The sequence below is a fragment of the Sciurus carolinensis genome, chromosome 12 (assembly GCF_902686445.1).
Source record: "Sciurus carolinensis chromosome 12, mSciCar1.2, whole genome shotgun sequence".
NCBI classification, from domain to species: Eukaryota; Metazoa; Chordata; class Mammalia; order Rodentia; family Sciuridae; genus Sciurus; species Sciurus carolinensis.
This window is the reverse complement of record NC_062224.1, coordinates 71,749,407-71,771,699: the sequence shown is the minus strand read 5'-3', so window position 1 is coordinate 71,771,699 and position 22,293 is coordinate 71,749,407. Positions and strand designations below refer to the sequence as shown.

Genomic DNA, 22,293 nt, shown 5'->3' with positions numbered 1-22,293 from the left:
CTGACTTAAAAAAAAATCAAATTCCATCATTTAAATCTGAATTTATATGAAATGTTAATTTTGGCTATTAACAAATCCAAATTATTACAATAATCACCCTATAACTTCATGTGATACTCTGAGATATATCAATGTAATAAAGTAACCTGTCAAATGAGTAATTATCTACATTTAATCTATATATAAAACAAATGGCCCAGAAATGAGTAAAGTCTGTAATTCACTTCAAGACACAGTGATGCCATATATTCATGGTCAGAACATCTAATTCCTTCATACATATTCATATCTTAATTCATTTTTAATGACATTCATGATTATAATTGTTTTGAAAATAAGTTTATATCCTCATAGTGACTAAGTAAAATCGAGAATTATCTACCAGAAATAAGATAATCTAAAAAGATAAGTGTATATGTGTATGAAAAAGGTACCTTTATTTTTTTCATGTAAAAAGTGTGTGTTTTGCCCTTCTTGCCCTTCACAGTGCTACACTGTAAAGCTGGGATTTATATACTGGGACAAAGCAGAGAAAAGAAAACTCATTTCTGTCAGCAAGACAGCAAGTATCTTTAAGAAGTATTCCAATGAGAAATAAAGGCATTTCAATAAAAAACTTGTGCATACAATTATTTGTTGAAAAAAGACAGCAACTCTGAGATTATTTCCAACAGAGGAATGAGTTAGATTAATTGACATTTCCACAAAACATCAATTGCACTAGTTTTCTGAGAAGTTATATAAGGAAGAGGATTTATCCAAGTAAAAAAGATCTGATATTAATACATATGAAAAAGGATAATGCCACATTTATGGCTAGAAATAATTTACTTCAATGCAACTTATAACAATTTAAAAGGGTAAATTTATCCACACAAAAATAAAAACTTCTGCAAATGGTGAGCCCGATCAAAATGTGATACAGGTGACTGTCATACGTTAACAAGAAATTTAAATTTTAAGTCTCACCATGTTTACAAAAATCAACATTCAAAAAAAGTAAAATCAATGTAACTTCAGCTAAAAGAACAAAAAGAAGGACAATTCCTGGAAATTTGAATTAATAAAAGGATTGGAGTTAAGAGGATCTAACTTGGATTCTTTTTAATGTTATTAATTCTTTAAAATTTCTATTCATGAATCCATAAATTGGAAATTATGAAATTATTTATATGTAAGATTGGAGATTATAAATGTATCATTTATAAAAATATGCCTATTGTTGACACTAACTTTTCAGAATAGAACAGAAAACCTTACAAGTAACAATACAATTTACTTTCTAATAAACTTAACAAAACATGTAAATGTCATCAAGGACGTAAGTTAAATTGATAAGTATCTATCAGAGAGAAAAAATAGGTGGGGTTGAAGTAGAAGAAAGAAAACAGATGAAATGCATATGCACCTGATGAAAACTATCATGCTTAAAAACAAACATATACAACAGATTTAATTTAATCAACAGAATAATGACTTAACCAACATATTAATTATGACTGATCAAAATATCTGACTAAGATGTTATTTTAGCAGGTCATTAGGCCTATGTTTATAAAATTAGTTGGAAATATATATTTCACCCTTGTAGGGAAGGCTGAACAGTTTGATGGTTAAGTCTTTGAGAAGTAAACCAGAAGGCCAGAATTTAAATCTTGACACTACAGACTACCAGTTGTGATCTTGAACAAGTCATTTGAGCCATTTACCCCTCAGTTTCCTGGTCTATAAAATGGAGAGGAGAATAATATTGACCTCATGAGACTTTTCATGAATATTAAATGAATTAACATACATAAAAAGGTTAAAGCACTACCTGGTAAATAGTAAGATAATAACATTAAAATATGTTAGACATTATAGTAATCGAATATTTCTATCTTTTCATATTAAACACAAAATAAAAGCAGACACAAAAAATAACTTATTTAATAATATGCTTTAATGAAATACTATATGGTCAAATGGAAATTTAAGTATGATTTATAATCTCTCAGACATTTTGTTAAAGTCTAAAAATTAAGGTACAGAATACAGACACTGTGTGTGCCCAGAATGACATGGGAGGGACTGGGCATAGGAAGGACTTTCTACAGGATAATTTTTGTCCTATATGAATTTAAAAACCTACGCGTCTATTACTTTGTAAAATTATGAAAAGTGAAAAGATATCAGGTAGAACTTACCTGTAAACACAACACAGTGATCATACTATTGTTTCAACTCCCCCAAACCCCTATTAAGATGCCAAAAAAAAAAAAAAAAAGGCATAACTTAACAAGGAAAAAGAAAATAGAAAACACCACCAAACATGTAAAATCAAAAGGATCTAAGGATGGCTGCTCAGCTTTCTCTATGTACAATGAAAGGGGTGAGAAGGTGGTCATAAAAGAGTAACCTGAAAAGTTTAAGACTTAGAGGCTCTAGATATTACTTAAACAGGCAACTAATAGAAAGTTTTATATATTTTTTCTCAGTAAGTTGATCCTTAGGTACTGTGATTCAGTCCATACAGTCATATGTTCTACCCCCACCTATACCAAGCAGAAGTTCAAAATTCATTACATTAAAATGTTCAACTAGGAAGGACCACATGACATATCTTTACTAAAATTCAGGACATTCAGTGAAAGACTGCACACTGTTTCCTGTCCTCTGTTTTGCAACAAGAATGGATTCAAGCACCATCATACCCCTACTTGACCTGAGGCATATCATTCTTTCTGCAACTGGACAAAGGGAAAATCCTCTGCAAAGCAATAGGAAAGATGGTACTGTTACTTGAGGTCACACTGGCAACCTAACCAGTGACAGAAAACTCCCTGAACACTGTGGGTAATTCCCAGTAAACTGCATCACATTAAACGAATATATATTAAGCACATATTACATGCTAAGAACTAGACTACCATCATTGGAGTGTTACATGTAAGTGGGGAGACAATACAAAAGCAAGCAAATGAATAACAGTATAAAATAGTAGGTTACTCACAAATGAATGAATGGAAGAGAGGGCACAATACCCTTTCAGATGATAGACTGAATTCAGAAAAGCAAGGAATAGGGAAAGGTTTTGCCAGAATTTGAACTACTTTTTGAAATCTAGGAATCTAACAGGAAGAAGGTTTGTGCATATTGTGAGTGGGCAATGACTATTGAAGATGGAAGGCCTGAAAAGGGTCTAAGAAGACAGGACCAGCTAAAAAAGAATGAAGTGTTGTAGATTATAGTTGTGTAGTAAAGGTAGAAAGAAAAAAAATCTGGATTTTATTATAAAAGAAGTGAAAACCATTTTCTTGACTCGGTAGTGACATGGGCATTAGCATGTTCTAGAAATGTTTACTTGGAGTTACATGTGATATGGATTTGAAGCAGGGAAATCAAGAGAGAATGGAGAGGAACTAATGTACCATCAAAATGTGAAGTTATGAGAAACCACACATGGGTAATGACAGATGAAACTGGAAAGGGGCTGATGTGACATATAAAGAAATAAGACTTAGACATGTCCAGAAGAGCTAAGAGTAGATGAAGACAAAGATAACTGATAAAGTCAAAATTTAAGCTGAAGAATGAAAAACCACTTAGGATCAAAGATTCCCTTAAAAATGTTAGGTTTCTTTTTTTCTCTCTTTCCCAATTAATTTATACTAACCAAACTGTACTTGAGGAAAAAGACATCTTACTGATTTTCTATTCATGGACAATGAAGGCATCATAAGCCTTTATTAAACATGGGTGCAAGTAAATTAAGAAATTTATGAAAAGAAACAAACAAGATATCAATTTTCTGAGTCATACATATTTATCTGATAAATCAGACAAAACTTTAAGATAGATTTTTGTATCTAAAAATTAAATCTATCAAAAAAATTAAATCTATCAAATATATATAAATGAAGTGAAATAAGCAATAACTACTTCAGTAAAGAACAATTTCCAGACTAAATATTTTCAAAATTTATACAAAAGTTAAACACCTCAAAAACAAAGTACACACTATTAAATCTTACTTTAATATACTGTAATCTAAAGATAAATACTTCTGCAAGTTCAAAATTGTAATAACCTGGAACACTTTAATAGTAACCAATTATCCAAGTTAAACATGAAATTTTATGATGTTATACTATTAATGGCACAAGTCATTGCTCCTATAGTAGCCCAAAACCAAACAAACAAATAAAAGATCACAAAACTTCCATTTCATTCCTCTTCTAACTACTTATCAGTGTTTGTGTTTCAGAAAATTATAAGTTAACAACAACAACAAGTTTACACGTTTTTGGCTTAAAATGTAGATAAATACCTGTTGGCATGTATCTCTGGCTTATCAGAGCCTTTCTTTCTGGATGATGGGCAACAAATGTATCATTTGTATTCACTAATTATGGTATGGGGAACCCTTTTTATATACATGATTTCTTTGTGAATTCTCACTTGTTCAAGATGACCTTCAGCTGAAGGATTTGCAGGTGACTTCAGTATAGAAAGTGCTTGTTATATATTATTTGGAAGTGTTCTACCCATCATTGATTTTGAACTTTTCTGATATTAGATATCTGACATATCTAAAGGCAAATTAGAAAACTGAGTTTTATAGACCATCAGAATAATTCTATCAGCAACATAAAAGGCAGAAAGCCAGAGTTGAAGCTTCTTAAAAAGTAAAATGTTTGCAGCATTTCTGTTTCCTTGATTTAGATTTTAAAAAAATTACTAGAGACTCTGGCAATGTCACTATCATTTTAAAGGGCAACTAGAAAAAGGTGTCAAATCTCTATCTGTGGAGTTAAATATTTACCAATCATTCCTTGTAATTTCTAAAAAGGATCATTGTAGAACATATTTCTTAGGATACAAAAGTTTTTAAATGACAATCATACTCTACAAAGTATTTTTTAAAAATCCTCATATGTCAGCAAATTCAATGTTTTTAAAGATTCATTATGAAGTCCACAGATTAAAGCTGGAGATCGGGATGAACAGTAGAGTGCTTGCCTAATATGTACAAGGCTGGGGATTCAAACTCTAGCACTGGGAACTAAGAAAAAAAAATATATATCAATCTCAATGGGTTTAAAATATCCCATTTCTTTCCTAATAAAGGGATGACTTAAGAATTTGTAAGAAAATGCAAAAGTTGGAAAAAAATAAAAAGCATGACATTTTTAAAAAGGTTAAAGCATGACATTTCATGCAACGCCTTTAATCCCAGCAGCTCAGGAGGCTGAGGCAGGAGGACCTTGAGTTCAAAGCCAGCCCCAGCAACTTAGCGAGGTCCTAAGCAACTTAGTGAGACCCTGTCTCAAAATAAAAAAAAACAAATAGGGCTGGGGATATAGCTCTCCTGGATTCAATATAAGCACCCCTGGATTCAATCCCCAGGATCCAAAAAAAAAAAGGAATAGAAAGAGCAGTGGTGCTATCCTCTATTTAAGTAGCTGTGAAAGCAGAAGAGTAAAGTGGTACCATCTATAGAAAAGTTCTTCTATATTAAATTTCCAAAAGGGGCAATCCAAAATATATAAATATTTGGCACCTGTAAACTTTCTTCTAAAAAATTCCAAAATGGCAGTAATAATGTACTTTGTAAATATGAGTAACATTCTTTTGGCATTTGCAGGCCTATCTGCAGCAATATTTAAAAGCTTTGGTCAACCTGGTTAGGAATCAGGAGAGATAAAATGAAAGCTAACTCAACTTCTTAAATAAATAGGCTGAACTGAAGCACACCCTTGCTTCTTTCCCCACGTTAAAAGAATGGTGTGAAGAAAGGTACTAGACTGACCAAAGCTGAAAATTATCCTGGTCTAAAAATCTTATTCTCTCCAATTACCCTGATGTTCTTTAACTGTCACATTGTCCTACTTTGTTTTTCTCCATTCCATTTTTATTTACCTACTCTCCCCCTAAGTGCAATCAACCTTATTATTATTCACTAAAATGAAAGCTCCAGGAGGCATGCCTGTCATGTTTACCATTGTCACCTGCAAGGCCTAGAACAATATTTAACGTTATTAATACTAGTATATCTAGTATTGATAAACCTTTGTTAAATGATTGGATGTGGTTTTAGTCAGTTTTTGCATTGCGATGACCAAAAGACCTGACAAAAACAATGTAGAGGAGGAAAAGTTTATTTGGGGCTCACAGTTTCAGACGTCTCAGTCCACAATTGGCCAACTCCACAGTTCTGGGCCAGAGGTGAGGTACAGTAGGTACAGAGGGCATGGAGGAGGAAAGAAGCTCAGGACATAGCACCAGGAAGCAACAGAGAGCTCCACTCACCGGGGACAAAATAGAACACCCCAAAAACATGTCCTCAGTGACCTATCTCCTTCAGTTACACCTACATGCCTACAGTTACTGCCCAATTGATCTCTATCAGGGGATTAACCCACTTAGGTTAAAGCTCTCATATCCTAATCATTTCACCTCTGAATATTCTTGCATTGGGGGAATGCCTCATATGTAAATCATAACAGATGCCAAAAGTTGATCAGAATATTAGGTTCAGTAAAATATAAGTGTTCAGTCTAGCCTGTGGTTCTCACCTACTAAAGGAATAGGTATGGAGCTTAGACTCTTGATATAGTCTTAACTTATAACCACCTAATGTACCTTCTATACTACTCTATGTGTGATGAAAGATTACATTGATTCACATGATTCCAATGGACTACAAAGTTCATAATGACTTAACCCCTATTCAACTTTACAGTCAAACTCTGTCTGCTTCATACCCCTCTACACAAGCATACTTCACACCTCAGCAATACTGGATTAATAGTTTACAGAATAATCTATGTTGTTTCAAACTTAAAACTTGACCATGCCTGTCTGCCAATTTCCATCCTAAGTGAGTTGGTAAGATCCAACTCTTTCTTAAAATACCAGCTAAAACATCTTCCTCCTATAAGAAGTCCTTCCAGAATTTTACCAAGTTAGATAAGAAATGGGAGGAAAGGAACTTATGAAATACAGAGGATATCACAGTTGAATGACAGCAATGAAACAGCTACAAGGTAAATTATGAAACACGTGGGAGGTTCCAAGGAAGGGAACGTGATTAGTTCCATGGAAATGAGGTTCCATGGAAGGACAGCAAGGAGAACAAGCTGAAATGGAGAGCAAGAAAGTAGACCAGAAGGTTCTAGAAATGGATGATGCTAAGATCAGCAAGAAGGTACTTACAGACTACCAGAGAAACATAAAAAAGGAAGAAACAGAATGTAGAATTGGGTTTCAGTATGTAATTCAATGGAAGCATTAAAACATTTTATTTATCACTTTTATTATGGCATACAATTTTAATTGTGCCTACCACTGAAGATAGTAAAGAATGCTTTGGTTATCTCAAAATAAATCATAATCACAATGGCATCTTGTAAACAGGAATGAAGACTACTTTGGGAAGATTATTTATTTATATTTATTAGCAACCTGATAGCAATGTAAAGAAATTTCCAAATTGCATTAACTTTGGCTTATGAAAGGGGAACAAATAAAATGTTTAAATTGTAAATGTTAATATACATTATTGGGTTATTAATAGTATTAAATATATAAATAGTACCTAGAAAAAAGTATCTGGCACTACTATTAAGCATCACTGGAAGGTTTGCTATGATTACTAACATTCACTTAGCACAATTCTACATTTCTGAAGCATCACAAACCCAAAGGCCAAGATATGAAGTCAAGCTTGTACTATGTTATCAGAGAAGGAAACACAAATATTGTAAATACACAGAAAAACATTAGTGGTCAATTTTGGTAACATTAAAATATCAAGGTTGAATATATGTTTATACATTTTTTTCCCTAATGGGTCTTTTTTTTTTTTTTTTTTTTTTTGACATAAGAGGGTTTATTAAGCAAACACAGTGTCTCCCTGCAGGGTTAAGAGAGAAAATGAGAGAAAAAGAGAAAGGGCGCTCACTAGAGAGAGTGTGAAAAGTGAGGAGGAGAAAGAAAGAAAGTGAGTAGGAGAGAGAAAGCATGCTAATGGGTTTTTAAGAATAAATATGGAGAATATAATAAAAGAAAATGAATATACTATATTATATCTGTTTCCTTTAAATTTTTGTATATCTGAACAGTTGTATATCTAAACTTTTAATAAAGTGTAACACAATAAGAATATCAGTTAATATTTGTACTATTTCAAGAAACAATGAAAAACTGTTAAATTCATATTTTCAAATTTCATTAATGAATATTCAATATGTATGATATGAAATATAAAGTTTTGGATCACATTAAAATAGAGAATCTTAAACAAGAGACACTATGAAGATGTCTTTTTAAAAATATTTATTATAATTGTATTAATTCATACTCTTCTATGATACAAAATAACTATCCCAAAAAAAGTTCTAACAAAAAAGATACTATTTCTAATGTGAGATCTGGATCTTAATCTGACGTTGAGATAAGATGAAAACTAAATTAAAATATATAGTAATGGATTAGATATACACCATATATATTTAGGATACAAAACTTTCTAAATATATAGTCTTCTTGTATTTTTCCAAAGCATCCGAAAAATGCTTTCAGGGTACAAACAAGTATCAATGTACAAGGGTTATACTAAAGCATTTAGCTGTTGAATTTCACTAAAAATTTATGGATAACTACATGGTCAAAGTTTAGTTGAGGATATATATGCTATATATTTTAAAATAATTTTAGATTTGTTTTTGGTCATAAAATTGCTCCTTTCTCTTAAATATATGTAGTTTCCTTCTTTGAACCAACTACATTTTAAATAGTCCTTCTGCTATAAAAGGCTATAAATCAAACTAATTATTCTGACTCTAGGCTCAAGAAAAAACAAAACCAAGGTTGAAAATCACTACAGTGTAATTATCATTATCAACATGTCATCCATGGAATCCTGGTTCTCTGTGACTTCATAGAAGAAAGTATCTACAATATTCCTTCTCTCTTATAATGAACTGACTCCACATACCAAACATATAAACTATGTTGTTTGAGGCCATTGTATAAGAAATGTAAAAATCATGCTTATTTGTACAAAATGATAATTCATATTAAGGGTTAATGTTGACATTTTTTTCCAGATATAATAACTTGATAAATATGTATAAATTAAGGTCAATTAAAAAGACTCCTTTTCTTTAGCAGAATAAACAAATGCCACCAACACCATAATACGTCCCATTCATAGACCATATTAAAGACAGGAGCCAGCAAGAATATAAATGAGGTATAAAGAAACATAAAGGGCATATTCTCATTCCCACCATTCAAAAACTGTACCAAGGCAATTATAAAATTATTAAACAAGACCCTGTAACTTACTATAACTTCTTATATAATACTCATGTTGGCTTTTAAGTACTATATTTCAAGCTGAGTCATTCATTTACTGATCTCTCAACAGTCTACATAATTTGAATGCTATCTTTCAGGGATCAAATGTAATACCTGCTGACTCATCACTTACTTCCAAAAAAGAAAATGTTTTTAAAATGTCTCACCCACAGGAAACATTGATTAATTAAGATGTTTACGAGTAGGATACCTTGACTAACTGAAATGCTATGCTTAAGGAAGGTTACTTGAATTCACTTTCAACAACTGAGTCTGACATCATTATCGTGTATTAGTATGAACTGTACTTACTGAACCAATCCTACAAATGTAAGAGATAAAGCCTTAATCTTCTGAATAACAGTTTCAGGACATTTCTTGGAATTAATTTTCATTTGCTTAATTCTCCCAAAAGTGGGAATGAAGGGCTGGTTAACTGGGCTCAAAAAAAAACTAGTGGTTTTTTTCCAACAGAAGGATAGCAGTAGCAGTTTCTATCAATATTAAATTTTCAGGAATCTGTCTACATTTACCCCTCATATACATGGACACAATTAGTTTTAAAAATCAGATCAATCTGGACCCAAATCTCCTGAACCGTATGGGTCTTTCTACTAATGAATAGTTTAATGATCTGAGAGAGTGGAGAGGTAAATAGTGTAGAGGAGTTTTTAAGTTTGCAATTAAGTTTTGAGATTTAGTACAATGATTGTCAACCTAAAATTCCCTCAAAACAATTCTTAACAGACCATATTAAAGATAGAAGTCAGCTCAAATATAAAGGAAGTCTAAAAGAAACATAAAGGGCTACAACGAAAGTACTCAAATCAATATAAAGGAAAATTATATATAAAATACGAAGAGAAACATTAAACATCTAAAATTCTGTCCCTGACTCATGATACAAATGTAATTTAAGTCATCAGTTATTGTCTTTAATAGTTCTAATATTAATAGTAACTACAACTTCCTTAATATATACTATGAGCCAAGGATGCAACTGGGCCCATTAAGCATACATGATCTCATTTAAACCCTACAACACCTCTGCAATTTATAAGTATTGTCTATATTTAATTTTTTAAAAAATTGAAGTTCAAAATGCAATTAAAAATAAAAAGAAGAACGAGTATGGATTCATAAAGGTCTGATTTCTAATCCATAAATTTTCTACAAAACCACTTTGCTTTCTATAGAACTGAATTCAGTCAATTCTTGTTCCTATTTGCAGATTTCTACAAATATGCCAACTGGCTAAGATTCATTTCTAACTCCAAATCAATACTCATAGAGTTTATACAGTCATTCACAGACATGTGTACAGCAGTAAAAAATTTGAGTTGCCTGACACACATGCATATTCCCAGGCGAGGCCAAGAAGGTGTCTCTAGGTCTTCTTGTTTTGGATAGCATATTATGAGCAAATGGCCTTTCTCCAGTCTATTTCCTGCCAGGTTTATTGCATTTTTATGCTTTCTGTTGGTGATTTTACTGTTTTAAATGGTCCTAAGTACAGTCCTGAGAAGTAGAGTCTAGCATTACTAAGCACAAAAAGGTTGTGGTGAGCCTTATGGAGAAAACACATGTTAGATGAACTTTGTTTAGGCCTCAGTTTCAGTGGGATTGGCCACAAATTCAGTGTTAATGACTCAATCATATATAGCAAATGTCTTTAAACACAAACATTCATAAACAAGGTTATATATTCATTAGTTGATAAAACACGTGGAGGCCAGAGGTTCACAGGAACCTATTCCTGCCTTTCTCTTAGGAGCAATGGTTCAACATTTCCTAATCCAATATTCACAATGACCTCATAGAACCTAACTATGGTGAATAACAAGAAACAACTATTATTCAACCGAAAACATCCCCCCTCAAAAATGTTCACTTTGACATTTTAGTAAGAAATTTTCCTGCTGTTATTTCCTTCAAAAAATATATCATTATTAATATGCAGTCATCACTTATCTGCTTAAGAAAAAGAAACCCTTTATTGCCATTCTGTCTAATGGGTTGCAGCTATTCATGTGTGACTTCACTTAGAAAATTAATTTTTTCTTAAAAGCAATTTGGGTTTCCAGTGTGAAAGTCTAATGTAATTAAATTTCATTTCTTATTACTAGAAGTCATGGTTACTATTTAAAGATGATTGTTTTGTGAGAGAGATTATGACTTTTAAACTAGTCAGTAATATATAATTAGAGAGAAAAAAAAAAAGCTTTTCAGAGGAAATAAGAAAAGTATCAGCACAAATTGGAACTCTTACCTTTCTTGCCCAAGTCAGAGATTTTATTGAAAAAAAAAAAAAAAAAGAAAAAAGAATTACAGTACTTAAAAATTCAAACAAGGACAATTCAGGGTTGAAAGAAAGAAAACCTGAAGGAGTCCATTGTCTTCAGTAAAATTTTGAATACAAAAAAAGGTAGACCAGGAAAACAGTTCATGGCCTAATGCACTAGTTCCATGATAAACACACATATAGAGTATTATTTCCATCAAGTGAAACTTAATCACCTTTTTACAATTTAGAGAGGGAAGGCAGCTTTTAGTATGGTTAAGCCATGTATCATCAATACCATGAAGCTAGCCTATCAGTTGTAATAGCTTCTATAAAATACCACAGTGAGATTGCAATAAGCCTAGAAAATGGGCTACAAATCCCAGCTATGCTCAAGCAAGCAGTGAACCAAAAATAAAAATAGGTAAAATTGAACCAAGAACTAGATAGCATTCATCTAGATTCATGACTGGTAAGGCAAAGTTCATAGGCCAAGGTTTTAAAATGACTTATTCAGATCTAAAAGACAGTCATTATACAAAATAAAATAAAAGCATTTATGAAATTCAGAAAAAACACACACACACAAATTTTCACTCCAAAGACAGCACAAAAAAGCTCAGTTACAATTACTAAACACCAAATATTATACCATTAAATATCACTTTAAATATGCAAAAGAGACTCAAAGTTGTACTTTATCATTTTTAAATCTCTCCAGTTTAGACAAGCAATCTAAAAGGAAACATCACTATTTCTGCTTAATTTATTTAAGTCTTTCAGATTGTAATAACTTTAAGTAACGACAATGTCAACTTTAAGTTTCTTTTCCAAACATATTTAAGTAAGTCATTAAATGCTGAATTAACAATGAATCCATACAATATAAAAATACACATATTAAATCACATTGACTTCATCAGTTATTGGAATTTAATAAAAATATTAATCGTTTTAATAAAACCATTTTAAGGAACTCAAGTGGCCTGAACTTAGTAGAGTGTCTAAATTATACCATCAATAGCAATGTTACATTTCCCCCCTGCTTGGTGAAAATGAGTTCATGCAAGTATTTCTGAAACTCACAGTGACACATATGGTCTGCCATTCAAAGGATGAACAAGCAGCTCTCACTTTTAGAAATGACAATGATTCAGAGTCACACAGTATTTGTTAAAATACTAGGTTTGACATGATTTCATTAAGCTCTAAGCCAAAGTAATAATTTTGATGTATTTCAGGTATCAGACAAAACAGATCACTTAAAAGGTAATTGCAAATGAAGAGGTAATACTAAGTGATTCTACTAGTGCAGACTAGTTATCACTGTGCTTAGTTTAAGAAGTAGGATGATTTTTGCAGTACAATGAAAACTATATTTAGAATACAATGAGTTTGCAATACAGAGCAGATTATCCAAGTAGAAAGGAAACTGAACAAAATACAAACTCTAGCAAAGATTATCAACCTTACCTATTACTTATCTTAGCCCTTGTTATAATACCCTGAGTAAAATGCAAATATTTTAAATAATGCTGGTTATAAAAGACGTCTCTAAAATTAACCATAGGTGTCAATGCATCACGTTATTTTATTTACAATAACCAGTTATGTAAAAATTAATGCTTAACTAGTAACAATATAAACATTAATGACTACTTAGGTTAAATTGGAAGTTTTTAATTTTCTAGCTTTTGTTAGCATTTTGGCAAAGCAAGTAATACATGAATGGATTCAATGTAAAAAAAAAATCATAAGAGAGAAAAATATATAAAATTTACAGTAGTTTCTATCCACCCTGGGTCAACCTAGATCTCTAGAAAGCCTCCCCAATCAGGTTCACTGCTGACTAAAAGGAAGAATACCAGTCCTCCAGCAAAAACAGCCCCATCTTTGCATCAAAGAGGCTCTCACTTCAATGATATTCCTCCAGGGAAGAGGACAGGAGCCAGGTTCCCTCGAATGTCATTCCCCAGATGTTCAAAACGTAACTAATTTATTAGCATTAGAAGATTTGGTTTATAGGGGAATCTCACTGGTCCAGTTTGTAGCCTACAAAAAAATGGATTATTTTTAAGTATAACATTAGAATATAAATAAAGGATGAGGATGTGGCTTTTTAGTCCACAGAAATGGAAGCATTTCCAAACATGACAATTCAATAAAAAAAAAAAGCATGCCTACCATTGAAGTTGGAGTCCCTCCAGATTTTTTAATATTCTTTGAAGGCATTCCATGAAGGCGACTGAGTCTGGCTTGGAAACCTAGAAAATCAAAGTACTCAATTTAGAAGATTCTATGATCAGTGGTGCATAGAAGGAGATCCTATCAATAGAGAATTAAGAGTATGTTGTTGGTGAAGGTGAACACCATGAATATTACTGGGAAAAAAATGCAAAACTCACACCTTAAAACAACAGAGGCCACGGCTAGCAGGATTCTAATGCAGCCAGTACTCAACCATCTGTTTAGACCTTAAGAAGGAACATTCAGGACATTTTGTTTTCTTTCAATTCACATTCCAACCAACATTTTCACGATGAGCCTAGTATAAAAGCCAGTAAATTTTTCTAATAATTTTTAAAGCCAAATAGTTGAGTTAGTGCACTTAACAGCATATATCTTTAAAGTATATGTTTACATTCTCTAGTATCCATTTTACCCTAACCTCTTTCAATGAATATCACAAGACCAACCACAAGATCATTGTATCCACCAGTAAGGAAGGCTACTGACCTCTTCTGCCGGGATGCGACATAAGAGGAAAAGAACCAGTTAAGATACTTTCAAAGACAGGATCTGGTAAATTTTTGTCTAGTTCAGTAGGATCTTCCTTTTCCCACCAGGGCACAACTCCAGTGATACCACATGCTCCACCTGATTCCTTTTCATAAAACCAGTCACTCTGCTCATCATCACCTGTGAAAATACAAATGATTTCCCCCAAAGATTCAGTTTTAGCATCCAAAAGTATAATCTGAGTTGTGTGATAAGAAAATAATAAAAATACATCCAATAAATATGAATATAAGTACGTGGTACTTGTCCTAAATTTTTAGTATAAGAATGTTCAAGTACTGCATGGGACACAGTTGTAATAAAAAGTTGTTTTTTAACTACAATTCAAATTTAACAGTGGATCCTGTATTTTATCTGGTAATCATACATATAATCAAAAACGAACCTTTTACTCTACACCACAGGTTGTGGCTCAGTAGTAGAGTGCTTGCCTAGCATGTATGAGGCGCTGGGTTCAATTCTCAGCACTGCATATAAATAAACAAACAAAAATAAAGGTCCATTGACAACTAAAAAATTATTTAAAAAAACAAAGAAATGCTTTCAATACCAGGACAAGCACAGCCGTCAACAAAAACACAAAATACTATTTTGGAACCAATTTTTAAAATGAGAAAAACAATAATAAACTAGCAAATCCTTTGGCAAAAACTGAAGGGAAATTCATGTAAGTTACTACCTATACCACATTAAGAAAAAGACAAACCTATCGCCTACCAGGAATTAAAAGGTATAAAACTGTAGAACTTGTTCTATGAAGCTGATAATGGTATATAATTAGCTTAATTTCATGATTTGTATGGAGTGGAAAGGGGGAAACAATCATAAACAGATGTGACTAAATGAAATTAATCCAATTAAGTTCATTAAGAAATAGTTTGAAAAAGTTGATTTTAAATGAAAACTGACAATACCACAGTTCCTGAAGAAACTAGATCTAATGTCTATAAGCAAAATATTTTTTAAAAAAGAAAACTATTTAGAAATGTTGACTTTTTTGAATATTCATGAGTGTAATCATGGGATAATGAATGATCAATTTAAAACTCAGTTTGAAATGGGGTAGTGGTGAGAACCATGAAATGGAGTATTAGTGAAAACCTATATAAATTTTTTAATTATTAAGAGCTATATGAAGAGATAAACATAAAATGCATTTTAAAGAGACAAACAGCATTTTGAATATGACCTTAAGAGTCATTAAAGTCTTCTCCTCATGAAGTCACCACTATTTCTGTTTTTTAAGAGGGTTATGAACTTTTTCCTTTACGGAAAGAATTTTCTGATTTTGAAAACCTCTGGTTACATGGATTTTTAAGGGAAAACTAACAAACAAAAAAACACAAATTGAGCTTTGATTGAGAATAATTTTATGAGAAACAGCGGTGTTTCAAATGAAAGGAGTGAAAAATTAAAAGCAATTATAAAACTAAAGTCTTAGTTTTTTTCAAGTGAGGAATAAAAATTGATTTTTAAAGCAGAATTCATAGCACTTAAATATTAATACTTTTACGGAGCATTGAGTTAATAAGAGTTATATTACAATGTCATGTCAATTTTCTTAAAAACAATAAAAAACAAGGAGTTACATGAAATTGACTACTGTAGATCTTCATTCCCATGAAGAAAAACATTGCTCTAAAAACAGGAAGTGACTGTTTTTTTTTAATGTGATATACAACTTTATGCTTAAAAGGGAAATAGCCACTGATTAACAAATTGGTCAAGGAGTCAGATAGACCAATTAGAATTCTAGTATTATTCTGTAATACTTCAACTGTATTAGTGTAAGTTTTCCTCATTGGAAAAAAAGGGGGGGGGGAACTAATAAGGTTTTTAAAGAATGAAATAAGAATTTCAAGTAAAATGAATGTAAAAAAGCACTCAGCAATGTGAAATATAATAGTTCACAAAGACATATTACTGTAAGTCACTTTTTTTCTAATGACAGTCTTGTCAGAAAGCTATTTTTTAAAAAAGCTTTATTATTTCATTCCATTACTAATATCAACATTTGTAATACAACCCTGAGTAAAAAAAATCTATAATTTAATAAATATATTCAAGATAGTTAAGCTCATTTTGTCCCAAGGTTCAAACATATTTCAGGCAAAATCTCACTTTTAAAAGTCTATGATCTTTAAAATATTTATGTATCTACTTATTTGGACCATATGATTTATAAAAAAGAATTATTGTTCCACGTATGTTATTTACATTGGTAGGAAGATGAATAGATTAAGAAAACTTACTTTGTCCCTTTTTTTCATAACATCATTAGATGATTGATCATTTAAAACAATAAATTTGTTATTTTTTCACTTAGAACTGTCTCCTGCTAGTGTATTCTTAAGAGGGAGATAGTTTTTAAATTATTTTTTTCCGTCACAGATGGACACAATACCTTTATTTTTTAATTTATTTTTATGTGGTACTAAGGATCAAACCCAGTGCCTCGCACGTACTAGGCAAGTGATCTACCACTGAACTACAACCCTAGCCCCAAAACAGGAAGATTCTTAAGAGAGAAAACCAAAGTATTCATAGGTATTAGCTTTATTTCATGATTTGTATGGAGTTTAAAAGGGAAACAGTCATGAGCCAACTGGACTAAAATAAAATTAATCCCATTAAAGAAAATCCTATCCCCTTTTTAAGGTATTCATATTTTTCATAGCTTCAAAATACTGCCATGTTGAAGTGTGAAAAGCTTCAGGAAGTTCCAAAGATAGAAAACATCTAAGATGTAAGACATTTCTGTTTAACAGTTTATAATATTGAATTCATGGAAGTCATCTAATTACTTACAAACTGAACAGGATGAATAAATGTCACAGCTGAATAAAAATGACAAATGACTTGCAAATCCACCCTTATGAATGCTTAAACAGTTTTAACTATATTTGGAATCAGGTGGTGAATGAGAACCAGTGTCTTGCAAACTTGCTAAAAGAGACAAAATGGAAAAGACTGAGGTATGTAAAGCTTTCTCAAGGAAGATAATCCTCCCTTAATATTATTAGTGTCACATACTAGCTTTGAGGGATAATCAATTACTTTAGGTCAGGAAGATAGGACACCTTCCATATCATGTAAAAAGCCAGCTACAACAGCAAACCCCAGTTCACTAAGCAGAATGTATGATATATATGGATTGCAGTTATCATCTTATGAAATAACCAGTAATAAGCACAACTTTAAAATGAAGATGTTTTTCCAAAGAGAAGAAAATCACATTTCAGTACCTTGTCTTCCCTCATCATTGGTAAACAAACCAGCATCAGTGCTGCTGAGACTGCTGGAATCACTGTAACAAGAAAAAAAAAAAAAAAAAAAAAAAAAAAAAAAAAAAAAAACAGAAAAGAAAGAAAAAAAGAAACAGATCAAAAGAACAATTGATCTCTCAGTTGTAAAATTTTAAAGAGACATGGCAGCTCAGAGATGGAACTTAAACCTGACAAAGATCTGAAAGAAAATAAGATGATTTTTTTTAATCAAACTGCAAATATCCTGGTTCCATTAACTACAGAGCATATTATTTTTGGCACATAAAACCACAGGAATCTAATGGGACCCTGACAGTAAGCCAGATGTGACTGCAACGAGGTGCTGACACAATTGATGCATTTTATTATCTGCTTTCATCAAATGTTCACTGCTCCTTTCTTATGCCGTGCAATTCTGCTTGCTCCTGAAACACCACTGCATGATAAGATGAGAAAAGTCTCAATCAAAAGCAGGCTAAGATTTTCTTCAGTACATGAAATACAAGGGCCTAGGATGAAATTACTTTTCATTTCCACATTTGCAAATATTCCAGAAAAGACATTACTTAAGGATTCACAACAACTCCATGGAGGAAAAAAGTTTAAGATGGTGACAGTCCATTAAATCAAAGTTAAGGTCACCCAGAACAAAATGAATATTACCAATATTAAGAAGGGCATGTACAAAAATCACATGGGTTCTCATTACTTCCACAGAAGTTGGAAAATATGATGACACATGCAACATACAAATTAAAACAAATATTTGACCAATAAGAACAAACTGTCATTATTAGTTTTAATAGAGCAATGCTTAATTGATACTCCAGTTAAAAATATCAAGAAATAAGAATACTTAAAGAGAGGTCTGGCTGCTAAAGAAAATTTTTTTTCTTTTAAAAAATCCTTTTGTACTGTAATTCTTAATTTTAACCAAACAGTAAATTTCCCCAAGGTGATTTTTTTTTAATTAAAATACTTCTTCCATTAACATCTAGAACGATGTAACCTATTAAAAAGGATACATCTTAATTTGTTATACAATATCTAAATTGAGATCCTTAAGGTTAAAATTATTGGTGAGATTTAAATTCACACATATTTTCTGAATAAAAACACCAATTTTCAGTTTTTATTTACTTTTAAAATGTAAATATTAACTAACAAACGGTAAAAGAATTTGTCAAGAGGCACGTTCTTCTAAGGAGCAAGGAATTAGAATCTTTTTAACTTTCTTCAAATTAAATGAATACATGAAACTCCCTGTAGTATACAATTGGTAATAAAATAACATTTTCAAGGGCATCAAATCCATATTGTCTTATTTAAAAACATGCTTTCTATGCATAGTAATACTACAGTACTAAAAACACTTCAGAAACTTTACCTTTCTGCTATTTAGCAAGTTCAAATTACTGTTGATCATTTTCCTGTATTTCTGTTGTTCCTATCAACATAACTCAAATGAAGGTCATTGCCTCTGGCACAATTTCTTTTGTAAAACCCTTGAGGCAAATATATTTAAAATTCAAAATTACTCAAATTTTAGAAAGGCAAACTCTAAAATCTAGGGTAGCACTCCATAATCAAATCTACTGTATTTTTCAATTGAACAAATGAATATGCACATTAAATAGAGGTCAAAGTCTACCACAAATGAGTTAATTTTTCACAGCTTTTTGGAGTTCAGATTTATAGATGATGAATCCATGTGCTATTTTTTTGGTACCATGATCTTCTAATCTGAGTTCAGATTTCATTCTACATATAAACCAGGTTAATCTTTGCAAACTATAAAAGGATGACTAAAAGACATGTGAAACCCTGTAACAGAAAAAGGACTTTAAATAAAAGCAATGGAAATGCTAATAAAATATGGAGTTTACTTAAAATATTTATCAATATTGGTTCTATCACTGTGATAGGGTACCACAATAAGGTATATGATATTAACAATAAGGGAAACTGGGTGTGGGGTATATGAAACTGTGATATCCATGAACTCTATGACCTGTCTTTGCAATTTTTCTATAAATTTAAAACTATTTTTAAATAGTTTATAATATATGCACACAGTCACATATAAATTATAAGAAGAAATTCTATTTAAAACTCTGAAATTACTACCTTATGCTTATTGGATTAAATTTAGATTTCAAGGCTTTCTATTAGTGGGTTTCCATCTAAATTTTCCTATCTTCAGTTCTGATCTTTTTTAATGTTCTGTTTCCAAGCGGTATGTATAGTTCTCCTCTCCCCAACCTGCTCACTCTCTTAAAGATTCAAAGAAATCAAAATGCCCTTAGAACAGTTTTTAGTCTTTAATGATCCTTGTCCAACTTTGAGATATTTTTTACATTTATGTACACAACATATTTCCTTATTTAAGTTTTACCTCCTTGATATCTAGCTTGTTGCTCCACTTACATCAAGTACTTCAGAATAAGAACTTAAGAGAACAAAGGCTTTTCATTTTCAGCAGCTAATGGTCATTGCAACTAATCTCCAAGGACATCTCTTCTCTCTCTCTCTCTCTTTTTTTTTTTTTGGTTTGATTTTTATAGCTAGGACTCAGATGAGAATATACTGCATAACTGTTTGTTGAATAAATGTATTCCTGATCCCTTTTCCTGGAAAAAGGGATTGGTATTAGTGTACATGTACACGCTTACTATTTTTCTATGACTGAAACCTGGGCATTAATGTGAGAGAATCACCTCCCTAACACAGTCAGTCTACCTCCCACTGATTCTACCTTTTAAAATTGATTGCAAAAACTATCAAATATTCCTTTTCCCTTATGAGCACAGCCATAATTCACTTTCCACTGGACAGTCTGGAGGTCAGTCAAAGGTAAACAAAACACTGCTGCCAAGATTATGTTATCTTGATAAAATGTAAACCTAATTGAGTTTCTCCACTGCTAAAAACTCTTCACTGACTTACCATTACCTATATGATGAAATATAAACTATTTGCCATAGTATATAGGCCTTCAAGAAATGTTATGGGCTAAGCCACTTTAGAGTCTAGTAATAATGAACTACAAACATTTCCCCAAATGTACCACACTGGTTTCAAAATACATGAATTTGCACAAGCTGTTCCTTATAACCAGGGATGCCATTTCCCTCTTTCCTTTTCACTTTGCACACTTGTGAACAAGTCTTAGTTCTTGCTTTAAGGTGCAGCTTCTTTAGGAAGTTTTTCCTCATGAGTACCTTCCACATTCCATTTTAGCATGTCTGGCTATTTCAGCCAGGAGGCTGTTGGGGAGAGTCTGAATTATTATTCAGGTACCAGTGAATATTACATAGTAGTTTATGAAATGTTTGTTAAGTCTGAGACACACAGACAAAACACAGAGTAATGTCGTTCTTACAAGTCAGCTCCGAGAAAACATAGAGACATCTTTCTATAATTAGGAAAACTTTGGCTATAACCTCAAAAAACACCTATATGTGCTAGGAAAATATCTTAAATGTTCCCCCAGAAGGAAACCATAGCTAATCCTTAAATGGCAAGAGAAAACCATTATACAGAAAAGTATAAAATCAGAGGAAGCATATTTTTTTTTAGGAATGAAAATATTCTATTTGAAAACTTGAACCTGGGTTGTTAATTGTGGGGTAACTTGATCATACCTAGTAGGTACTCAAAAAAAATTTTTTTTAAATGAAGGAAAATAAATGATGGGAATTTCATCTCATTTCTGTTCCAGAGCAGATGTCCTATGAAACAGATCAATAAAAGGCAGACATATTTAAAAAAAAAAAAAAAAAAAAAAGGAGGAACTTGCAAAATCTAAGTGTGAATAATCCAGAATCAAGAATGTTATCTCTACCACCACACACTCTTCCCCCCAGCAACTGGGCAATATAATTACTTTTAAGACAGACTGAGTGGTCCTCAGTCACAATGGCCCAATACTGGGATACAAGTAATTCCTATTCCTGTAGAAAAATGATAGCTTTCTTGAAAGAAAAGATTTCATAACTTTTCAAATTCTTCCAGAAACCATTTTTTTCCTTTTAAGTAAATTTTACTTCTTTAGAAAAATAACACAAATAGAAACTATGTCTAATTAAAGAGTCCTTCCATTAGCTCTTGACAAGTTCTAATCAGGTCTTTAATCATATTTACAAACACAACAAGAATAAAAATTATATCCATATCCTACAATCCACATGATAAAAATGACTCAATTATACAAATTAAAAATCAAATACTTTTTCCCAGCTGATATTTAAGGAATGCTTTTATTCTGGTTCATAGTCATTTGGTTTTAAGAACATATGCATAAAAAGATGAACAGTGTCAACATTGCATTTCTTGCAAGTAGCATCAGTTCTGTGTGAAGTCAAAATAATCACTTACCTTTTGATGCTGTAAAAATAGGACTTAACAATTATCATAGTGGTACACCTGCTTCCTAGAATGGATGTATTAGACTAACTGCCAAAGGATTGTTGCTTCTTCCACTTTTCTAATGACAAAATCATACAGACCATAAATTAGGTTTTTAGATTATCAATGATCAAAACACCTACCAAGTTATTACTTTAAATATCAAGCCATTCGTATGTCAAAGTGGTATAAACT

At 31.8% G+C, this 22,293-nt stretch overlaps 1 protein-coding gene across 3 annotated transcripts in view; it reads right to left on the bottom strand.

Annotated features, from left to right (window-relative positions):
• The window catches only part of Gpatch2 (G-patch domain containing 2), a 181,784-nt gene that overhangs the window by 149,148 nt on the left and 10,343 nt on the right, over positions 1-22,293 (bottom strand). For 2 of the 3 annotated variants that reach the window (XM_047520771.1, XM_047520770.1), the window contains exons 3-5: positions 17,671-17,732; positions 14,363-14,545; positions 13,811-13,890 (exon numbers count right to left, since the gene is read on the bottom strand). In XM_047520771.1, coding sequence (XP_047376727.1) covers positions 13,811-13,890; positions 14,363-14,545; positions 17,671-17,732 — 325 coding nt within the window. Of the gene's footprint in view, positions 1-11,687; positions 13,679-13,810; positions 13,891-14,362; positions 14,546-17,670; positions 17,733-22,293 lie in introns of those variants that run through there. The other variant, XM_047520772.1, reaches the window with a different exon arrangement.